The sequence below is a fragment of the Hyaena hyaena genome, unplaced genomic scaffold, assembly GCF_003009895.1.
Source record: "Hyaena hyaena isolate Hyena2069 unplaced genomic scaffold, ASM300989v1 scaffold_67, whole genome shotgun sequence".
Taxonomy (NCBI): domain Eukaryota; kingdom Metazoa; phylum Chordata; class Mammalia; order Carnivora; family Hyaenidae; genus Hyaena; species Hyaena hyaena.
Window position 1 is genome coordinate 3,467,438 of NW_024080699.1, and position 23,462 is coordinate 3,490,899.

At 49.6% G+C, this 23,462-nt stretch overlaps 1 protein-coding gene across 2 annotated transcripts in view; it reads right to left on the bottom strand.

Annotated features, from left to right (window-relative positions):
- The window catches only part of FBLN5 (fibulin 5), an 82,326-nt gene that overhangs the window by 12,632 nt on the left and 46,232 nt on the right, over window positions 1-23,462 (bottom strand). For both annotated transcript variants that reach the window (XM_039232552.1, XM_039232553.1), the window contains exons 5-8: window positions 12,245-12,367; window positions 8,999-9,115; window positions 5,029-5,148; window positions 776-898 (exon numbers count right to left, since the gene is read on the bottom strand). In XM_039232552.1, coding sequence (XP_039088483.1) covers window positions 776-898; window positions 5,029-5,148; window positions 8,999-9,115; window positions 12,245-12,367 — 483 coding nt within the window. The remainder of the gene's footprint in view (window positions 1-775; window positions 899-5,028; window positions 5,149-8,998; window positions 9,116-12,244; window positions 12,368-23,462) is intronic.

The following is a 23,462-nucleotide window of genomic DNA, read 5'->3' on the forward strand; positions in this document are numbered from 1 at the left end:
ATGGTTTTTATGTTGAGTATATGATGAAATGGTAATGTTGTAGCTGTATTGCATTGAGTAAAATATATTCTTAAAATCAATTTTTCCTCTTTTTTATTCCCATATGGCTCCTATCTGTAGCTGACTTTATATTCCTATTGCCCAGCACTAGCTACGGAGGATTCTTGCCTCGCGTTCAAGTAAGGAAGATCCAAGGAGCTGAAATGAGTCAGTGGCTCAGCTACCAGCCTCTCCCTTGACCCCAGTGGGAGGACCATGAGACCGGGAATCAGCCCACGCAGCCAACCTGAAGAATAAGACCCACCCCCTTCACCGTCTGGGGGTTCTGACCCTTTGGGGGACACAGCTGTCAGACGTGTAAAGTTTCCCTGCTATCCATTCTCTAGGAAATCGGCAGAGAAATGCAAACTAGCTGCCCTCCAGGGCTTGTTAGGGGGCCTGGACCGTGGTCCGTGAAGGAGGCCAGGCCACAAGGAGTCTTGGGGATGCAGAGATCTGCCTGGGGGGGTCACGACCAGCTCTTAGAGGTGCCACCTACATCTGTGGAGTTCATTACAGAAACGAGAGGAGCCGTGTCCTTTCTGAGGCCAAAGTATGTATGAGTCAGAGAACAGGAAGGCCACGCATCCTGGCCACAGCCTGCCACTCTGGGAGCCACCGGCACCCTCTCCTGCCCTCATCCTGGCCACCTTCCCCAGGTGAAGGCCTCCAGGTGACCCCGCGAGCCAGCCCCACCTCCCACCTCCCCCCGCCAAGCCCCTCTGGACAGCCTTACCCTGGCAGCTCCGATTGTCATCCAGCAGAATGTAGCCAGGGGGACAGGAGCAGAAGTACGTGCCAGGCTGGTTCACGCACTCGTGCTGGCAGAGGAACTCAGAGAAGCTGCATTCGTCCATATCTGGGGGGCAAGAAGTCACACCGGCTGTTTATAATCGGACCCCCTCGGGGTGCTACCTTCGTGGTGATCTCCTCCAACTCCCACACACTCCTGCCACATATAACAGCTTTGTTGCTGCAAGGTTGCCATTTCACTTCTTGAACACTCAGGTGACGGGGAGCTCACTACCTACTGCGGAAGCCTGCCGACATCTGGACAGCGCTAGTTGTTAGAAAACTCTTTCCCACAGGGAGCTGAAATCTGTCTCCATCAAGCTCCCATCACTCCTACCTCCGGCTCAGCCACATTATCTACTCATTATTGACTCATTTTGTCCAATAGGTAAATGTAACTTTCACTTCTGGAGGTGGGATTCTTTTGCCCACTGGAGTTTTCTATGTGCAGAGCTCTTCCCACCCCCTCCCCCAAAACCACATTTCTTGGCCCTAGTTTTCTGAAAGGGCAACCTTACCACTGCTCATCGCCCTCTAACCACCCCGAGGTTGAGAAGCAATAGGATTTCTAAAATCACAACTAAAACATATCCAGAAGGCCAGCAAAACTTCAATGTGTTCAAGAACCTCCTTGAAAGAGAAAACTCTGGAGTGGCCTGGGGCGGGCGAACGTATCACCCCCGGCGGACCCCCCTGACACAGGAGGTGGCTGGCGCATGGGACCCCGGAGCTGGGCCACTCTCGGGCTGCAGAGAGGTGGGGACATGGAGGAAAAGCCATTGCACACGGAGGCCGGGGCAGCTGGTGCAGAGGAAGGCGTCTTAGAGGAGCCAGTTCTTCCTCACACACAGAGTTTGGCAACAGAGCCCCGCGTGAGCCTCATTCGATCAGCGCGCCAAAGAAAACATGTTTTTCTTTCATTTATTGTTTCCCGAAAACTTGCTTTCACTAGTTTCCCCATGTGACATGTCCTTGAATTGCTCTCTAACTCACAGACCACTGGTGGCCAGAATCACCCAGGGAGGGCATCCGTGCAAATAAGGCGGCTTCTCCACCACTGGGTAATTCTGGTGTCAAGTGCCTAACGCCTCGCACACCACAGAAGGAGAAACTCCTTCAATCTGTCCCAGGGGTCTCCAGGCAGTGGGTGAGGAGCCTGCAGAACCGGGATGTTGATGTGGGAAGTTTAAAGCATGCTCATAAGGTAGGATCTGCTTCTGCTGGCCACCCTCCCACTCCCCTGGGGACCCTGTAGGGTCCGAGGTCTCGGGCCCCCCAGCCCATTACAACACAGAGTAGATTCTGTTCATACCTCTGGTAGAAACAGGAGTGAAGCGAAGCAGCTATCGAGTGCTCGCTATGTACCAAATTCTGAGTTAAATGCTTCCTGTGTCTCACTTTTTTAAAGATTATTTTTAAGTAATCTCTACACCCAACGTGGGGCTTGAACTCCACAACCCAAAGATCAAGAGTCGCATGCTCCACCGACTGAGCCAGCCAGGCGCCTCATGCCTCATCTTATTTAATCCCCACCTCAGCCCTATGAAGGAAGTGCTATTACCAGCTACATTGTACAGAGGGAAAATGGAGGCTTACAGAGGTGAGGTAACTTGACTAACGAGTTAGGTAACAACTTGCACAAAACGAGTAAGCAGTAAAGCTGGGATGTGAAGCCGGCCAGCCGGCCTCCAGCCCCTAAGCTGGTCAACACCGCGCTGTAGTGTCTCAGCGTGATCGCTCAGGACTTGATCAAATCGGTGGATTAGAGGGGTCCTAAGGTTGGGGGCCTCCCCTGAGCAGGGCTGGTCCCGGGGCAGATGGAGAGGACAGCACCCATCTCCACGTCCTGTTGGCCAGGGAGAGTCCCTAACATGCCCACTCAGTTTACCTTGGGGTCTGCAGTCCCCAGACTTTACTAGGGCCATGGCTCTAATCTCCACCAAAAACACTGAAATCCAAGCCTGGTTTCTGGCCAGGAGTACACTTGAGGCCATTTTCACTCATGTGAACACACCACGGCTTCCAGGATTAGCTCAGCACAGCAAGTCCCCGAGAGACAAGGGGGACACAGCCAGGAAGGCGCTTGTGCTGTACAGAGGGGCCACACGAGCTGTGACAGCACCGAGAGCTATAGTTCCTGGGGGACATGATTAGAAAGAAAGAAAGAAAGGGGGGAAGTAGGAAGGGACAGAAAACAAACGCCCTGTGTCACACTGCTATCCTGAGCCATTCTTAAAGCCTGCAGCAGCCACGGGTCACTCTAAGATCTAGGAAAGGGGGCATATCATGGTGAATGTGGAGGAGAAGATGGGCATTTTGGGTAAAGTGAGTTAACTGAAAATCCATGCTAAACCACCAAGAATGTAAATCCTCTGAAAAGCCAGAAGTCTCTTACACAGACACTTAGAGAAAAGAAATTAACATGGACCCATGCTTAGGTACACCAGCTTTTTTTTTTTTTTTTTACGTTTTTGTATTTATTTTGACAGAGAGAGAGAGAAAGAGAATGAGAACCAGAGGGGGAGGGGCAGAGAGCAAGGAGGACAGAGGATGTGAAACGGACTCTATGCTGATTGCAGAGAGACTGACCTGGGGCTCGAACTCAAGAACCGTGAGATCATGACCTGAGCTGAAGTTGGATGCTGAAACTGAGCTCCCCAGGTGCCCCAACACCAGCTGTTTTAATCTTTAGGACCACCCTAGTGACCTGGCCAAGGAAAGCACTAGAAGTAGAGCTAGAATTTGAACCCAGCTCCAACTGGCTCTGGTCGCTCTACTATACAACCTTCACAGGCGGTCAATAAACACCTGTGGACGTGCAGGGACTTTTGCAGAAACAACTAATTCCATCTCATGATGCTAAACTTACTCCCTTGGCCCCCGATTCCCCCAAGGAGTACCACAGGAGGAACTGAAATCTAGGAAGAAAGTAGCTTTTCATGCCTGAAGGTATTTTATTAGCTTCTGGGACTGACATTTAACACATCTGAGGCTCTCTGTAACTGCCTCCTCATGGCTCTGGCTCTCAGGGCCCCAGGAAGAGGTTGCTCATTTGTTCAGAGAACTCTGTCCCTAGAACACCCTTGTCCTCAGCGAGGCTACCACACAAGTCTCATTCAAGACCTGGGTCAGTTCCTGTCACAATGAAACCCAGGATTAGGAAACTTTCCATTCAGCAGGACAAAAAGATTTTCACACCCTAGAGTACGGTTCACTTATTTTGAAGTATACGGCGAAGCATCATTAATTCGGATGGTGCTACTTCACAACGGCTCAGGATGCCAAAAGTGGATGCAATGGAGTTTACTTTAGTCCAGTATTTACCAAAAAAACAAACAAACAAGAAAAAAAAAAAACAAGGAAAGAAGGAAAAGAAGGAAGAACGAAAGAATAAGCTATACATGGCTCTGTGCAGGATGCTGCAGGGATTTATGGGAGTAAAATGCCATCCCGGTTCTCAAGTTTACAAGAGTTTTCAAGTTTCTTGTCACAAGGGTGTAATAACAAAATTATAATGGAGTCCACAAGAAAGACCTGGCAGAGAATCGTAGCTTCTGGGTCTTAGAAGGACTTTATAAAAGGTCAGCAAAGCCACCACATCTATGTTCTCACAGGTTATTAAGAATTAATTAATTCAGTCAATCATTCATTCATGGATTTGAGGACAGTTGATCACATGCACGCTATGTGCCAGGCCTGGAGCTAGGAATTGATTGATTATTTGTAGAGAATTTAGAAGTTCACAAAGCATTTTCACTTACACATATGAGCTCATTCACTCAGTGTCCCTGCCAACTGTACCTTGGGAGATATGCTATTACTCCAAAGTCACTTCCCTCTACAAGTACTATCTATGCAATCGTCGGGCCTTGTCAGTGCTGGGTAGAGATAGATCAAACCAGTACACAAAATTGGGTGACCCTTTTCCCAAAGGGTGACCCTTTTCTAAAAGGCACCTCCATCGGCTTTTGCATTGGGGGTCAAATGACAAGGGAGAGGACTCTACTCCACCTTTCAGGAAGTGACTCATCTCAGCTTTGTGTGGATGTGACCCCACTGCACTGGGAAATGTCCCAAACTGGATATGTGTCCATGAAATGAGAGGAAACACCTGTAAAGGAAGCCCTTGACCTCTGACGCCCCCACCCCTGGACCTCCTAATACAGATGGAAGTCTCCAAATGCCAAAGCCCATTACCACTGCAATGAACACCGTCATCCTCAAGTTCATATCCTGGGTCACAGCGGCAGATGAAAGAGCCGTAGGTGTTGACACAAGTTTGCACGCAGGGATTCTCAGTTGCACATTCGTTCACATCTATGGGAAAACAAAAGCACATCACTGAGCATTCGCACACCAGAACATCCCAATGACCAGGCAGAAAATGCACTGGCAACAAAATCTACCGGGGCTAGGAGACCAGATTCACAGGGGCCCAGGAACTCCATCCAAGATCTACCACATCCAGAGCTCAGACCCCAGAGCGTTCACTGAAGGACCAGGGTCTCCATCCACACGCCCCCTCCTTGCTCCCCAGATGGGAAGGGCAGAAACAACTTGTACACACATCATATCCATGCATATGCGTGTACACAACACCCTTCCTAATGATTCCCCCCAGGCTCACCCACAGGAATGTCCAGGCAACATCTGCCCTTCCCCCTCACCTACCGCATTATATCATCGATTTGCTCTCCCCTCACTGCCACTGACTCTAAAGTTTAAAGAGATAAATAACCATGACAATTCTAATAACTCTGTGATTGCTACAGACCTTATTATGTCCCTTACGTCCCTCTCCAAAATTCTTTGTTGAATCCCTAACCCCCAATGTGACTGTATTTGCAGATGGGCATTTGGGAGAGAACTACAGTTAAATGAGGTCCTAGAGGTAAGGGTCTCATGATAGGATTAGTGGCCTTCTAAGAACTGACACCAGAGAGCTTGCTCTTGCGCACCCTGCCGTGTGAGCACACAGTGAGAAGGCAGCCATCTACAAGCCAGGAAGGGGGCCCTCGCAAGCACCCCACCATGCTGGCACCTTGATCTTGGAATTCGAGCCTCAAGAACGATGAGAAAATAAATTTCTGTTGTTTAAAAAGCCACCTGGTCTGGTATTTTGTCATGGCAGCCTGAGCTAAGACAATTACTCATAAATAATGCCACTATTACAAAAGGGTCTCACACTTACTGAATCCCTACAACAGCCCGGCTTAGGGACCACTGCCCCAGGTTACAGGTTCAGGGGGTTGAGGAGGGGCCGCAAAGGAGCATAAGGAAACTTTTAGATAATGGAATATTTCATCACCTTGAGTGTGGTGATGGCTGCATGGGGGTTTAAATACATCAAAGTTAATGAAACAATGTACCTTTACTAGTGCAAGTTATGGCACACCAATTATACATGAATAATTTTAAGGTTGTTTTAAGGTTGGGAGATGCATCCAAGTTCAAGCTAGTAAGAGCACAGCTGGAGCCGGAATATGAGACAGAGGAATTTCCATGATATCAGCGAACTATTCTGCACAGTTCATCGGGATGGGGGTTGTGGGGGGCACCTGGGTAGCTCAGTCAGTTAAGTGACCAACTTAGGCTCAGGTCATGGTCTCACAGTCCGTGGGTTCGAGCCCCAGTGTCAGGCTCTGTGCTGACAGCTCAGAGCCTAGAGCCTGCTTCAGATTCTTTGTCTCCCTCTCTCTCTGCCCTTTCCCCGCTCGTTCTCTGTTTCTGTCTCTCAAAATAAAATACAGACATAAAACATTTAAAAAAAAAAAAAAAAGGATGAGGAGGAGGGGGAAGGAAGGAGTCCCTTTCTGCACTGGCATTGGCTGACTTAATTTAAGCACACCATCTCCCAAGCCCCGTACGCCAATGACCAAAGTTGCAGCTGACAGTACTTCTATCCCCTTCAAAGTCCAGGTAAACCTCTTAAGGCTCTGAAAAGAGATTTGAGTGTTTTCAGAGTGAAAAGCCTTCATTGGCAACAGCTTGAAAAGCTTTTCTTCACGGGGAGGGCTAATCCTAAGCCCACACAGCTCCTGCCTCCTGACATCATCAGAGCCCATCTGAAGAGGGGGAGAAATCAGGGCTCTGGAGGGAGGGTCCAATGAGGTACCAGTCTCCCCAACAACAGAGCTTGGAGGCTCTGTGCCCTAGAAGCCAACAAACACCATGGCGGTGGGTCTTTGGGTCAAGTCCAGGCAGGAAGGCATCACCAAGCATTAGGGTCCATGTCTGTGGCTTCCGGCCATACGCCGATCACACCAATGGGAGTGAGCTCTGGTCTGTCCGCCTGCAGCTCTCAGCTGCCTCTGTAGAGCACCAGGACCCACAGGACAATGCCCCCTGCACCCTGGCTGCATTTGCCTGCCAGCCCGGAGATTCACAAGTGCCCAGGTGCCCTTGTGAATCATGCGGGAGAAGGCCACACCCCCCTCCGATGTGCCAGATGGGAAGGCTGAAGCCTCGGTTCTCCCAACTCTGCCACCACCTGGCTGCGTGAGTTTGGCCAAGTGGCTTCATGTTTTTGAGCTATGACTTCTTCATCTGCAAAGCATGGCCACACGCACCTGCCGTACCTGCCTCCTAAGGCTATTGTTGGGGTTCTGTGAGGTTAACAGACGCGTCACTGCCTTGAGGAGTGCAGAGCACCCTTCCCTGCGTGAGGCATTAGGACAAAAGCCCAACGGCGTAGGTAGCATCCTGTGCTCCCGTGGACCCTGCTGATGCAACATCCTGGTGGCCGGGTGCCCGTGTCCAGGCTTTATCGCACTACTGCACTTGGCACTGCCAGCTGTACTATCTGCTCCCAGTCACAGGTCTGTCCCTGAGAGGCCTTTTTGGCTCTGCTGAGCATGGCTGTTCCTCACGAGGTGCTAATGCACCTTGCCAGTCTCTGGAGGAAACCTGGGCTGGTGCCACCACCCCCCGCCTGGGCTCAGAGAAGCCCGCAGCTGCCTAATGTCACTCATCACTGCAGCAAGGGAACCCGGCGCCTGCTCCCTGCTCCGGTGGGAGGGAAGGGTCCTTGTTCCATCAGCTCCCTCGCCCTCCGGCCCCGGCCTCGGCTCTCAGGAGAAAATTACCTCCCTTGGCGAGAGGAACACAGTAGAGACTTCTTGGAACAATTAGCAGAACCAATCTTGGAGGGAAAGACTTACAGAGAATCCAGGATCAGACCCTTTAACCGCTGATGCCTTCCTGTTTACTCAATGATTTAGATACGATTAAGTGAATGGAAACATAATATCCCCGGACTAGCTGGCCAGGAGCCTGCCCGCCAGACCTCAAATGGTGTGACAAGGACATGGGCACTGCAAAGCCTGGTGGGGGGTTCCAAACAAAGACCTCATTCTGAGGCTCCAGCACCGCCGCCTCCACCCTGGACGGAGGGGTGGCTGCCAGGGGCCTGAGGCCTGGGAGGGTGGGGGTGGGGCCGGGGGCGGGGCTGGGGCCGGCAGGACTTGCACTAATTCCTTGGGCCTTGGGCCCCCATTACTTCCTGAGCAGCAGAAACCCTTCAGACGGAAACTGCAATCGGCATGTGGCTTGTTTTTCTTACTTATCAGTATTCAAAGTGATCCTATAAACCCCAGAAAAATGCCTTTGTTCCATTCTGGTTTTGTGTGAAACACTGGGTAGTAGGAGGAAATCATCGTCGCCACTGGACCCTCTGCTAAGGAACAGGCCCTCCTAGGCTAGGTCGTAGGCAACACTGGAGAGAGAGGCACAAAAATTACCCGTGAAACCCCTGCACGGAGTATGTGTGTACGTTGTAAGGCATCAGAGGTCAGGCGCCCGCCCTTTCTGACAACCCCTCCTGTGCATCAGGAACCAAACTCAGGCCACAGGACATGCGTGGAAATTTCTGATTAGCCAGGAAAGCCGGTGGGCCTATTTGTGGAAAGTAGACACAGAGAGAAGCAAATCCACGAAACCGTATGCCCCAGCTGATGGACGACCGTGGTTCTAACCTCAGCCACACTCAGAGCACTTTTTGAGATCTTTCCCGTAACCGCCGTTCGGATCTCAGGTTTCTGTAAGCAACGGAGACAGGCACGTAGCAACAATGAGCAGGAAGGTGCACGCGCCACGGAAACGGTCAGACTGCAGAAGACAGTGTCTAGAGCTGTCACGTCGTGCGCAAGTTATCATCTGCATCACTTACCTTGGCAAGACCTTCCATCCTCGTTGAGGGTAAAACCGGGGTTGCAGGTACAGGAATAGGACCCAGGCACATTCGCACACAGCTGCTGGCAGTAGCCGTAGCGACATTCATCAATGTCTGGAAAGAGAAACGCCAGCAAGGTGAGACATTCCTTCTCAATCACGAGCGCCACACCCGGCACCACTAGTGACGCCATTATCACCCATCTCTTCCGGAACAGGATCACCACGGGAAGGGAAGGGGAAGTAAAGAGAAGACAGCACCGATTAAGTGTTGGGGATGGCGATTCCTTCTTAGGTTCGGTCTACCTACAACCTTTCCTGCCCCATCTCAGTCCTCTGAACACCCGAACCTGTTTGGAAAGTTGCAGAAGAAATGTCTGCTTAGGCTGGGATATGGGACTCCAACATTCAATGCTAAGATGTATCCAACATGGAGAATCAACTCTAAGATTCTACAGAACCTCCCACTGCGCCGGGAAGGAACAAGCTGGCTTCAAGTCTAAGAGGAATCCATAGCCTCTCTCCCATAGGCTCCTTGCCAACTCTATTAACGATAAGTCTGTCTCGGGGCACCTGGGTGACTCAGTCAGTGAAATGTGCAACTTTTGATAGTGGCTCAGGTCACCATCTCATGGTTCGTGAGTTCGAGCCCCAGCATCAGGCTCCGAGTTGACAGCACAGAGCCTCGTTGGGATTCTCTCTCTCTGTCCCTCCCCCACTCACGTTCTCACCCCCCACCAAAGTTAACCAAAGTTAATAAACTTAAAAAAAAAAAAAAGACTCTGTCTCCATCTCAGGAACAAGAGCAAATGTCGGCCAGGGCAAGCAGGGTAGCAGTGCCGTCTGGAGACCTACAAATCCAGTAACACAAGGATGCCAGAGTTTGCCTTGGAGCTCCTCCTTGCACCAGAGCAGACAGAAAACTCTGGATAAACACGCCTCTTCTGAGCCATGGCTGGTCTTTCCTGAGCAAGCAGCTCTGTGGGTGAATGGATCCTTTTAGCAAGCTGGGCACTGTGCCCTCCCTGCTGACATGGACCAGTCAATGGGGAGCCTGATGTCATTGGGAAAGCACTTTCCGATACTCCAAGTTAATGGGCTGATGGGCAAGAGAACTCCCTCCTGTGAGATGGGAGGCCTTGAAAGAAGCTTTCACAGATGGAGACCAGATCTCCACCTATACAAGTGACTGCTGGGACCGGCCGATCTGACTGTAGCTGTAACTGGTCCTTATGCCCACATCCCCCAAATGTTCCCTCTTGGTACCCCAGTTTCTTTGGGGCCAGAGTCCATCCAGGGCTCTGGAGACAAGCCCAGAATCTGTCTTCGTACCTGGTCTCTACCACCTACTGCCAGAAAGGACCCCACCTCCATCTTACCCATTGTTCAGTTGTTCAGCCCCCCTCAGAGGCTGTGCCCTGCCCTTGTGATTGTCTCGTCTCTGGGTAGCAGCTACCTCTAACCTGGCCCAGCCCACTGCCCACCGAGTGTGCTGCAGATCCTGCTTGGGAAGCATACTGACTTGTGCAGTTGCTGGTCCTGACCTTTCCCAGGGTGCACTTGGGCATGCCACCAAGGCCAGGGAGGCAGCGGTGGGGGTGGTGGAGTGGGGAGGGCATCCTCTGCCTAGGGGTACCTTGGAGGAAAGGCAGCCCCCAGCCCCTCATTTTTCTGCAAGAGCAATGCCTCCAAAGGTGCACAGAAGGGCTGGTAGACAGCCATAGAACTTGGGTTTTGAAAGAGAAAGAATTTGGCAAGGAGAAGGCGTGAGGTCAACCACAGTTAGGAAAGGCCCTCACTTTGGACGAAGTGTGAGTGGGTTGCGCATGTGGCTGGCACCACGTTAGGCCCCCCGGGAACATCTCTCCCTAAGCTTCTGGCCCTGTTGGAAGAGAACAGCCCTCCCAAGGAGGGAAATGTCCCGGTTACCCCCCCTTCCCCCCCTCACTCCCCGCCCCCCAGTTTCCTACCCAAAGGTCTCTGTGACAGGGCTTGTGTCCCAGTCACCGGGTCCTCTCTAGCGCCCCCTTGTGATGGAAAAGCAAACTGGCCTGGAAGGAGCCCGATTTTAGACCCAACTCGCTTTGTTCAAAACGTTCCCCCTCTTTGAGTCTCAGTTTCCAACTCTATAAAAGTTGGATGACATAATATCTAACATCCCTTCCAGCTCTGAGAGTCGACACATTAAGTTCTCGTACAAATAACTCACTCACTCACACTGATCTGCTTATGTTCAAATCAGTGGCATCAAATTTTCCATAATAGCTGAGGTTGGTTAAAATGCACAGCGACCATCATATTCACGAATGCCATGTGCTGCCAGCTCTTTGGTGCATGGCTGGAAAGGAGAAGAAGCCAAGCCCAGCCTGGCTTATGAGCCCCAAAGATGCTGACAACGGGACTCTAGAGCGGACCAACACTCAAGTCTTAATCAAGAGAGTTTTGGGGAAAAAAGAACCTTCTTCTTCTTCTTCTTTTTGTTTCCATGATGTTGTTTGGATTTGTTTCTCAGCTCCTCCAGGACTGACTTTGGGCAACAGAGCAGCGTCTTAGAGAACTTAAACTGGTAGGGTTTTTCCAAGAAAACGCAGCATAGAAATCACACCCTCGAAATAGAAATTGAAGTGACAGCTAGAGATTGCTATGAATTCATTCGCTTGGCTAAAGCAAAAACCAGAGGGGAAGAAAGGAAAATTGCCCTCCAGTAAAAATAAACAGAGAGATCATAGAGCAGATGCCAACGGCAAGGGACAAAATTCTCAATTGGTGACGACTGACTCCTTAAGAGTAAAGAGACCACAGTTAGCGGGGTGGGTGCTGGGAGGAGGTGTTAGAATCTACTGATCCACATTTGAGACCTGCAACATTTCTGTGACTAAGCAAGTGTTCCCTTCTCTTAGCAGGATTTCTGCCTAAAATAGAATAACCCTCACTTCTATCACTTCCTGCCTTGGATATAAACTTCCTGAAGGCAGGAGGCAGGTCTAGGTAAAATTGATGATGAGCCCTTAAACATTACATTCAAAAACTCTGATAATGGCATTTGACCGTGACAGTCACAACTGAACTGAATGGTCAGTGCTACACTCGAGCTGAATAGGCTTCTACCTCCCCCCGCCCCGAGAAAAGCCCACTGGCCATAGACCACACAATCATGCCCCCATTTCACAGGACCCCATTTCACAGGACCCCTGGCAACCATTCAATTCTATGAGTCTGTGAACCCCAGAGAGCTGTTACCTACCTAAGCACTGGCCTTCCAGAAGCCAATAGCCATCTGTGCAGGAGCAGGTATATCCTCCTTCGGTGTTGATGCAAATCTGGGTAGGATTGCACTGGTGAGAATCCGTTGCACACTCATCCACATCTGTAACACATATTCCAAAGAACGTCACCTACATTTATCCAGAGCCCTAGAGCCACCAGAGATGCAGGCTGCTTGCTTGTCCTTCTGGGAAGAAGGTGGTAATGTTCATGAGTTACATCCAAGGAAAGGATGCACCTCCCTGATGGATACCATTAGGAGGCGCTGACCTTTTAGGAGGGAGGAGACCTAGTCTTCTCCCCAGAAATCCATGAAGGAAAATGGCCAAGAAGAGACCACACATCCTTGGGGACTCTTCCGACATCCTATCCCATCACTTTCTGAAAGCAGGTCATCTTGGTAATAACCATTACTTGATTTAGAAATACACTTTGCCTGGAGTGCCTGGGTGGCTCAGTCGGTTGAGCATCCAACTTTGGCTCAGGTCATGATCTCGCGGTTCGTATATTCGAGCCCCACATCGGGCTCACTGCTGTCAGCCTGTCAGTGCAGAGCCCGCTTCTGATCCTCTGTCCCCCGCCTCCATCCCTCCCTCACTTGCCCTCTCTCAAAAATAAATAAAACATGGGGCGCCTGGGTGGCTTAGTCGGTTAAGCGTCCGACTTTGTCTCAGGTCATGATCTCACGGTTCGTGGGTTAGAGCCCCGCGTCGGGCTCTGTGCTGACAGCTCGGAGCCTGGAGCCTGTTTCCAATTCTGTGTCTCCCTCTCTCTCTGACCCTCCCCTGCTCACGCTGTCTCTCTCTCTCTCCTAGAAATAAATAAAACATTAAAAAAATAATAAATAAAACATCTAAACAATCATAAAGTAGAAAGAAACACGTTTTGTCTTAGGCGTATTCATTCATGGCTTAAACAGGGGTCTGCTGTGCACCCACATGAGAAACACCTCTGAGAACATAACGGAAGAGAAACAAATGTCTCCTGCTGAAGGAAGCTAGGAGTCAAACCACTTGGTTGTATCTATCCACGAAAATCCTTCAGCCTGGGGCTCCTGCACCTTCACGAAGCTTCATGGAGGCCTCCAGTCTTCCCTCCGCTCCAGAGCTCCTGGGACTGATCTCTTGCTGCGTTTGCTCGGCACTGGAGTTCCCTGCACGGCTAAGACATGCCCACCGCTGTCTGCCTGGCAGTGTGCAGGGAGCGGCGTCCCAGTCAATTCCCTTCTTCTTAATCAACAACTTCAGAGCCTAGACGGCAAGCTACATCCACGGTCATGTAACTCAAGACATCCGGTGTGTACACACACACACAGCCCTCAACACTTGTTTCTCCCCCTTCTCCCTGTGCTGCACTTTAGGGAGAGTGCTCCTGACACGACACCCTCACTTCCACCTGGAGCAGGGGACCTTCTCTAGACATCCATCTCTGCATTCACAGCACAGGATCCAGCGAGCACCTGGATCTGCCTGGCCCCACACTAGCCCCTCCCTCTTTGACCGCCTCCCCTTCCTGTCTGTGCCTTTGCAGGGCACCTTCCATTTGCTCCCCTTATTACTGCACTTGGGGTTGGCGCATCTACATCTTCCCCTGCCTCCTCCAAAAGGACCACGTACAGTTGGAAATAATATAAAAGGTACTCACTGAGCATGCATCGTATGCATATGTGGTATACGTTGTGTGCATATGCAGTCGGCATGTGCATTTGTGTACGTCATGTACACGTGTAGAATGCAAATGTAGTCTGTATACGTCATGTGTGTAATCTGTATTATGTGCATATGTCATGTGCATATATGACACTTCACATATGCTACCGTATTTATTCTATCACCCTATGAGAGGGACTCATGATGCCCATCTTACAGATGAGAAAATTGCACTGATAGAGCAAATAAGCACCAAGCCAAGAGCTGAGCCCAGGCCTCCCTTCCCACCTGACTCCAAATCCCTCTGTACAGGTATGGCAGAGGTCACACCACCCAGCCCCATGCAAGTTCGGAAGGGAGCTGGCGAACTGGGTAGAGGAAAACTGTCTGCCTCTTGCCATTGCAGACTGCAGACTGTGGGGGGCGCCGAGGGCTCAAAGTGTGAATTCCTTGAGGACAGCGTTTTGTGTAAGACAGAGCTTTGCCGGCTACAAGCACAGAAAGTGGGCCCAACTGAATTCGGTGAAACCTTCATCCAGGTTAAGCAACAGTTTCTCGGGATCATGTGACACCACCACAATCCACCACCCACCTGTGACAAGTCAACGCCAACAACACCGATCGGTCCCCACCCAGCCCCAGACGGCCAGATGTCTGGGCATCACGTGGATTCAGGCTTCAGTCCTCTAAACACAATGGCTTCCAAGAACCTGGTTCCAAGATGGTGGCGGCCTCCACTCCACCCCGACACGTTGACGATGTGCAGCCTCCATGGCAAAACCCCAGCTGTTCTTGGCTGCAGGAGCTCATGCCTGTGCCCTTGGCCTCCCTTCCACCCCCAGCTCTGCCCACCCAGCAAAGCCTCCCAGGGAAACTAGAGAATAATGCTTGGCCAGCAGCCACTCCTGCTCAAATCCATATCGAAGACTATGATAATAAATAATGCCACTATCAGCCAGTGCATATTTACATTTTTCTGGCGGGGAGTGATGGATGGCAATTGTACCCTGGGAACAACATCGCCTTAGGAATTTGCACTTTTTCCTGCCTTGAGGGGATTAAAAGGTGAGCGAGACCCAAGGGGAGAAGAGCCATTAGACTTGGTGATAGCAAGTTCCCAAGACTCTGTGTTTGTGTAACTTGCAACGCACACAATGTGCCGGCAGACTCCTGCAGAGAGAAGGCGAACACCTGCCAGTGGACCAGACTGCGCTCAAAAGGACACGCGGCGCCTGAACGTGCCCAGGCATGCGTATACGCAGGCACGCCTCTGACGGTGCACTGGCATGCGCATGTGCGTGCACGCCCGTGACCGTGCACAGGCACGCGTATACGCAGGCACGCCCCTGACGGTGCACTGGCATGCGCATGTGCGTGCACGCCCCTGACCGTGCACAGGCACGCACAGGCACACGCCTGAACGTGCACAAGCATGCGTATGCGCCGCAATGCACACGGGCACCTGCACAATTATGCAGGCCTAGAAACTACATCTTTAAAATTCATTTTCTTAAAAAAAAAAACCAAGACACTTTTACTGAGCTAAAGAATTAACTTGACTATGCTACATTTCTGTTGATGTACGTTCAAAAAGCTGTATTTTCAACTTTCACTCACTCCCTGAGTGGATTATCAATATATACTTATTTTTTGAGACCCCCTATAAGTCCCTGGAGTTCTTGGAGGGTGAATCTTATCTTTACACCTTCAGAACATATCTGGTGTGATGTTGTGTCCATTGTAAATGTTCAGTAATTATCTAGTGAATGAATGAATGAATGGACACAGGAAAAGCACACATCAATGCCTTTAAGCCCCCAACAAGTTTCCCCAGCCAGCGGGCCGATAAGCCCATTTTGGTGTGTGGACTTTAAAGACAATCAGCGATCCACCCCCACACCCCACCCGCAAAATCACCACCCAGCTTACACACCTGGTGGAGCAGAAACTAGAATTTTCTCACTGTGGGGTTCCACCCGAGGCTGAAAGACTCCTCACACATTCCAGCTCACAGCGGAATTGCTTACATTAAATACATTTGACTTAAATAACAGAAGGAAAAATACATCGAACCACTCCAAGGACATTCTTTGGCAAAGCGTCCTTTTCTGCATCAGTGGAAAAGTACAAGTTACAGCAACCTGAGTACAGTGTCATTATCCTCGGATGCAAATCATGCCTGCTATTTCCTCTCCTGTGTGATATTTAGGAAGAGACTCCTAAGAAAGAATGCTGGGTACGTTCAGCCACCTCTTCACTCATTCACTCATTTGTTCTTTATGTTCTGCTGTGTGTGTGTGTGTGTGTGTGTGTGTGTGTGTGTGTGTCCTCCCAAACCTTCAGGCCATTTGGGAGGGCTGGCCTCGAGCGGAGCCCTCCAGCACTGTCACTCCGAGAAGCAGACTCTCCGTAGAGGCCTCTGCCCACTGCCCGCCCTACTCCCGGGAGCTGTGGCCCAGACATCTGCCTGGGCACCTGGAGGATTCCGCCAGAGCAACGGTGGCTTGTCCCTCCCCAGGCGGGGCGACATCCATCCACTGTCCAGGCAGCCGGCGCCCCAGCCACGGGAGGAGAGAGCTCGCTCACATCTCCAGAACCTGGTGGCAGATCGAAGCCCAGCGCGGCACCTTCCTGGGAAGCAACTGCACTGAGTGGCACAGCTCTGCTGACCCTGGGCAGCCATGTCCAAGCCATCACCTCTTCCTTCCAACGTCCCCGGAGTGGCCTTCAGTGAAACCATTCTCAATCGAAACAACTGCTCACTTAGAAGAGTCACCAAGGTCTATCATCCCCTTGACCCTCTCTCAGGAGGCCGCAGGCTGGACTGGGCTCCCGGGTCTTAGGACAGAGGCCCACATATTAGGGACACTCACTGAGGATTTCATACTGCCGGCTATGTCTCATGTCCCCAGTCAGCCTGCCAGCTTCGCATGGGCAGGTGCGCTAAGACAGTGTGAATAATAGATATCTGCCCAGTCCAGATGGGATATCATGGAGGAAGCAGATGGAGGAACTGGGCCTCAGGACATCAGAAGACAACGGGCAGACACCCCTAATAACAAAACGAATGGATTCTTTCAGACTGACTCAAGAAACACCATGGGGGAGGAGCCCCAATTCTTAGTGTTCACTCACAGGTTATTATATAAAGATCTCTTTCTACAGGCAGGCATAACAGGCTAAATATGCCGCCATAAATTGCATAATAAATCAGTTTGTGTATAAATAATATGCATATGAGAGCACCTGGGTGGCTCAGTCCGTTAAGCATCCAACTTCAGCTCAGGTCATGATTTCGTAGTTCGTGGGTTTGAGTCCCACACTGGGCTCTTTGCTGACAGCTCAGAGCCTGGAGCCTGCTTTGAATTCTGTGTCTCACTCTATCTCTCTGCCCCTCCCCACTACTGCTCTGTCTCTCTCTCTCTCTCTCTCTCAAAAGTAAATAGACATTAAAAAAACTAAATAATATGCATATGTATGCCAGCTATTTATTTTTATATATTTATTACACTTCCACATTTATTCCTAAAAGTTAAAGGGAAAATACTCAAAACTGTGTTCACAGCACATGTTCTAATTGAAATGAAAGGTCCTCTAAAAACTGCAAAACAAAGCAAAACAAAACCCAACGATTCATCCAAGCCCACGCGGAGAACATTTCCTAAACCATTCTGCCTGCACTAAAGCCTGAGAGGAAAAAAGACCAAGGGGCCGAGACCTCCCCAGAAAGGGCGAGTGGGTAAAAAAGTAACTTTGGGGGCAGGCAGAGCTGGATGTAAATGCAGACTCCTGCACATGATAACGGTTACCGAGCAAGTTCATAAGTCTCTCGCACCCGCGGGTGTTCTGCTAAAGTATTTGTGCATGGGTCTTATCACCACTGCCTGGCACATAGCAGGTGCCCAGGAAATTTGGTCTCCTTCCCCAAGTGAGATGCTATTTTCTAACAGCTATGAAAGATAGGGGAAGCCTGGCTTCTGCCTGCATAGGCTCTGTTCTGGGATTCACCAAAGACACCAAGATGGCAGCACTGGGGCTCAGTAAGACATGATTAGCCCTATGGTTCAACCAGAGCCAGGGCCGGGACCTCTCCCTCTAGAATGGTAAACACATGGCAGGAGATTGGGACAAGAGTGGAAAAGCATAGGGTACCTTCTTTCATGGGGCCTCCGTTTCCACCTCTGCGCTTTGGCATCGACGGGTCCCTCTATGATTCCATAATTGCAGTCGTCCTAAAGCCTAGGGGTATGTGTGTCTTACTGAACTCCACAGCTAACTGTGATCAATCTTTACACCATCTATGACTCTTCCTTCTTCCTATGTCTTCTGTTCTCCAATACTGTGAACAAGCAACGGGTCATCCTTGTGAACCTGTGTACACAACTTCGGAGGAATGTCTTGTGTGAGAACGGCCATCAGCCAAAGAGAAACATTCTCACTGGGTGACACGGGGAGAGATCGTCCAAAAGTATTTGGAAGACTACACCTTTCCAAAGGCCTTTTTTGGAAATGGCAAAATCATTTCCTTGGTAGTAAATTTTTACCCAGTGAAACAACATGTTTTCCCAGCCCATTTTTGTTCCTTCCTTGCTCAAGCTAATGGGGCTTGATAAGAAAGAAAATAACAATGGCACATTCCTACGCCTCCGACTGAAGCCAGTTTCAGGCCTGCTGCTGGGCTGGGTCAGTGCCATTTTTCAGCAAGACAAGCCCAGCCAAGGCTGGAAGCTACACAGGACCTACTTCCCAAACACCTGCTTCATTAAAGACCTCAGCGTTTGAGAACTTGCTTGTTGAAATTCAAGGACATCTGCACTCCATGTGTCTTATGGGTCCTGGGCAATAGTTAGGAACCAGATCTTTCTGTGTTTACAGCACTTTTCCCAATGCTTGATATTAAGCTTAGGATACAAAGCTTGCTCATACTGTGCCTCTAATTAGGCAACAAATATGTGGTCCATTTTTCTAAACAACAAAAAATCCTTTCCTCTCAGATGAAACCAGCTGGAATGCAGGTTGCAACTGTTCTGTGGATTCTATTTTTCTACCCATAACGTGAGAGCTTGGAAGGCCCCTTCTAGCTCTGACCTTCTACAGGAAAAAAAAAAAAAAAACAACAACCCACAAAACTATGCAACTAATGGAGATCATATTGTTCGGTCTTGGGTAATTATTTTCATCAGAGTGCTTGGAAAACATCAGCTGACTTTAGCCACTTTCAAAATGGGCAGTGAACTGGCCAAACCCATTCAACTTTTGCCAATGTATGAATGGTCACTGCAGTTGCGGGGGAGGAGGGGCGCAGGGGCCGAGGAAGGGATGACACATAGCCTCCTTCTTGAGTGTCCTGCATCAAATTGTCCTGACAGTAAGGGGCCAAGGCTGCTTTCTACCAGCCTAGATGTGGTGTTTGTTTTTTTTTTTAAAGGGCTTGAGGCTTTAGTTATTACCATGACTGTAAACCAAACAAACATGGAGCTCAAACTAGATTTCCATCTACTAAAATTCATGCCATTTGTCCAACAGAAAAGGACTTTTGAACCTATGCAAGCCAGCAGTTCCCAAAACTAGCCACCCAAGAGAATCACCCGACTCGATCAGAATGTCTGGGATTGAGGCTTGGAAAGCTGTTTAAGGTTAGCTACATGATCCCAGCGCAAAACCACGTCTGGAACTTGCTATGCCAGACCAATACTTCACACACTCTGAGGTGCACATGAATCAGCGAGGACCTTGCCAATTTGGTAGACTTTGCATGTCTAACAAGCAACCAGGCAATGCCAATGCTGCTGCTGGCACCGGGACCTCACTCTGTGTCACAAGGTGCTCAAGCAATGCGGCACTTGCGTCCATATCCATGCAACCTGCTCAGAGTTTAAAAGGCTGTTCAAGAGAGTCTAGGAGAGAATGTAAGCGTTCAAATATCCAGCCGACGATTCCTCACTGGACATTTCTCTAAGAGCAAACCTGCGGGTTACTCTAGAATTGTGATTTTTAGAGTCTTATTAAACAAGTCTGCAGCACAGTAAACCAGAAAGGATGCTTTCCTGGTGTACAGAAACATCCATGATTCAATTCCACCCTGACGTGCTTGAGCACCTACTGCTGCAATGCCTTGGGCGAAAGCACTGTGTGTCTTCCAAAGTTCCTCCCCCGGTCAGTTGGCCGGTGGTGGGTGATTTCCTATGAGTAAACTCAATTCTCCGTATATTAACTAAGTTCTTAGAAATAGTGCCCCTAAAGCAACGACAAAAATGCAGAAGATTCCAATTAGAAGAGAGGACAGTGGGGCACCTGGGTGGCTCAGTTGTCTAAGCACCTGACTTTGCTCAGGTCATGATCTTACAGTTCATAGTTCGAGCCCTGTGTCGGGCTGTGGGCTGACAGTTCAGAACTTGGAGCCTGCTTCAGATTCTCTCTCCCATTCTCTCTCTCTCTGCCACCCCCCCACACTCATGCTCTCTCTCTTTCTCTCTCAAAAATAAATAAACACTAAAAAAAAGAAGAAAGGATGGTGTCTTCCCTCCCAAGCAGACCACCTCCTTTCCACACTGCCTAGAAAGCCTACAGCTCTTAAATCTCACAGTCTCCATTGCATCTTCCCACAGTCTCCTCCTCCTTGTCCCGAGCCTATTCCTGTCTCCACACCCTAACTTCTTGGTCACCCCCAGTGTCACAGTCCATGATCTCATTGTCCCTGAACCTCTTTCAATGCTGTCTCAGTTCTGAGCATCACTGTTTTCTTGTACCCTCGGCTAGAAACCTCAAGCATCCCTACCGCCTTCCCCAACTCCCTATTCTCACATGATTCTCCTTCTGGAAATCTTGCAAATTCTCTTTCTTTATGTCACTTCAAACACTTCAAGCCTTCACTGTCTTTTCTCTGAATGATTGAAATAACTTCGTTACTAGTGTGCAGCCCTCCAGTCTTCCCTCCGCCCCCAGGAAGCTAAATACAACCTCCAGAACCATCCAAGACACAAAAATGATCACGTGGCTCTACTCTTCAAAACTTTATATTGCCTCCTGAGAATGTCAGAGCTTTCTTTTGGCACCTCAGCAACACAGCACATCAAGCCTACTTGCATCCTCAAACATGTGCTCAGCACATCTAGCTTTGTAGCACTTCATATTGTATTACATAGTTAGCTGTGTACGGCCCAGCTCCCTCCACTAAACTGCGAGCTTCTGGAAAGTCAGAACTGGGTCTGATTCACATCTATATCCTAAGCTCCTAACACAGTGCCTAGCATGATGGAAAGTACAGAAACGAATTGGATTTGAGTGAAGGTACTTCATTTTCTGAAAGCAAGAGGGAAAAGTCAGTTAGCCCCACAGGGCATGAAGGAAACAAGTTCTGCCATCTTCCTCTGGTGACCTGTATCTCATCCCCATGGGCTGAAGGATACCTGGCATTCAGCTTCAACTCCGGCAGAGCCTCAGGCCTCAGCCTGTAGTGGCTGGTGCTTGATTCCCATCCCAGTCTTTGCCCCGGACTGATGTGAGAGCTCCTCAACCTCTAAAGGCTTTGCCACACCATGTGCTTGGCCCGATGGAGTAAGTTATGTTTCCTCTTTCCTCTTAGAGAGCTGGATGTCTGGTCAAGGACAAAGTTTATTTCCAACAAACACAAGAAGGAGGAACGTCAGAGAAGGGAAAAGATACACCTTCTTTCTGGACTGAAAATGGGCACCGACCTCTTAGGGGACAACCAGGAAATCCTATCCGTTTTTCAGGCTCAGGACAAAACCCTCAGCCTGGCACTGCCTCTGAGAATACCCAGGTGTGCAAACTCACCCCGAGGAATCAGTCTGCCATCAGCAACACGCATTCCCCGCCAGGTCACACGCAGAACAGGATAACGAAAACTGCACGTGTTTTGTTCCCCACACCTGAGATCATAAACCCTGCAACAGCTTCTGACCTTCTGCGTTTGCTTTCTTATCTCTGAAATGGGGCCAATGCCCCCGCCCTCCTAGTGCGTGCAGGCCAGCGGGGAAGACTGACATTGAACAGAACCAAATGCACAGGGCTGTGAGAACGTATAAATGGGACTGTCCCAAATCTAGGAGGTGAGGGCTGGTCTTGACACCGGACAATGATGCAGAGAAATGGTTCCTTCACATACATCTATTCCTGGAACCCCAGGGCAAGGGAGGGAAGTAAGAGATGGCTCTTCCAACATAACAAATTACAAGCATAGGCCAACAAGTGATTAAGAATATAGATATCTCATTCTAAGAGCAACCCACTACGTCTCCTCTCCTGCCCTCCCTCCCCCATCTGATTCCCCATCTCTAGCAACAAGCCCATCACATCAGAGAATAACTGTTAAGGCTACAAGTCAAGAGGAAGTGAAACTTTAGGGCACAGGAGGAAGAGGAAGAGGTGACCATAGGAGAGAGGATGCTAAGGATGTTGCCTCCTGGCTGAGGGGGGCCACATATCCTGAGGGTCTGGTAACGAGGGCCCCACCCCAAGAAAGCACAGACCTGAAGTAGCACAGACCTGTTTCCCACCACCCTTTGCCTTGGCAAGAGTCGAATTCTATCACTTGAGACTTAAATAAATATTTGAACTAATTAAACACTTTTCACGATAGTGTGTTTACCTAGCCAGTGAAATAGGGGCTATCCTTTTACATCCACCCTTCTGTGGTTACTGGCAGATTCTGGATTTCTCTAGTGTGGAAGGCAGGGGGATGAAGGAGCTACATGTGGGGCTAACTAACCAACTAACTTGCCAGACTTAATATTTAATATTAATTGACTTGCCAGGCCACTTTAGCACCCCCCCCCCCGCAAAGAGCACAGTGTCCAAGCCCCAGGATCAATAAAAAGCTAAAAAGGATTCATTTATACCACATACATTTACCATGAGCCAATACTGCTATAGGTACTAAGGATTCAAAGATAAATAACCCATGGGTCACATCTGTTTACAGTCTAGTAGGGAATAGATAAGAGGCCAGATAATTCCAATTCAGTATGGCAAGTGTCATGCTAGAGCAACGAATGGGTCCCTTCCAGGAGGAACAGGCTTCCTGGAGCAGAAGATATTTGGGTGGATCTAGACAGATGATGTGACAAAGGTTGCCACAATTGGACACTGTCCTCCAATACCCATTCTCCCAACTAAAGACTGTATTCTTCAGTGAAGTGTGACTATGTGAATAACTCTGGCCAGTGAAACATAAATAAAAATAATGCGTAATAACTTCTGAGTCACACTTTAGAATAATGAGTGTGGGGTCCTTTTGTCACTTCTCTCCTCCCTCTGGGATGTAGGGGTGATGATGAGAGCTGGAGCAGCCATCCTGGATCCCGAAGTAAGAACCACATGTTGAGTTTGGCCAAGACACTCTTACCATTCCTGAACCACCTGCCTCTGGACTATACCATATGGGGAGATATAAATTCTCTCTTTTCTAAACTAGTGTGTTGAACGTCTTTTTGTTATAGCAGCTTAGCTTGCACCCTAATACAAATGAAAAGGAATTAGCCAAAAAAAAGTAAGTGGGCTCCCCCACGGCCCCATCTCACTAAACCT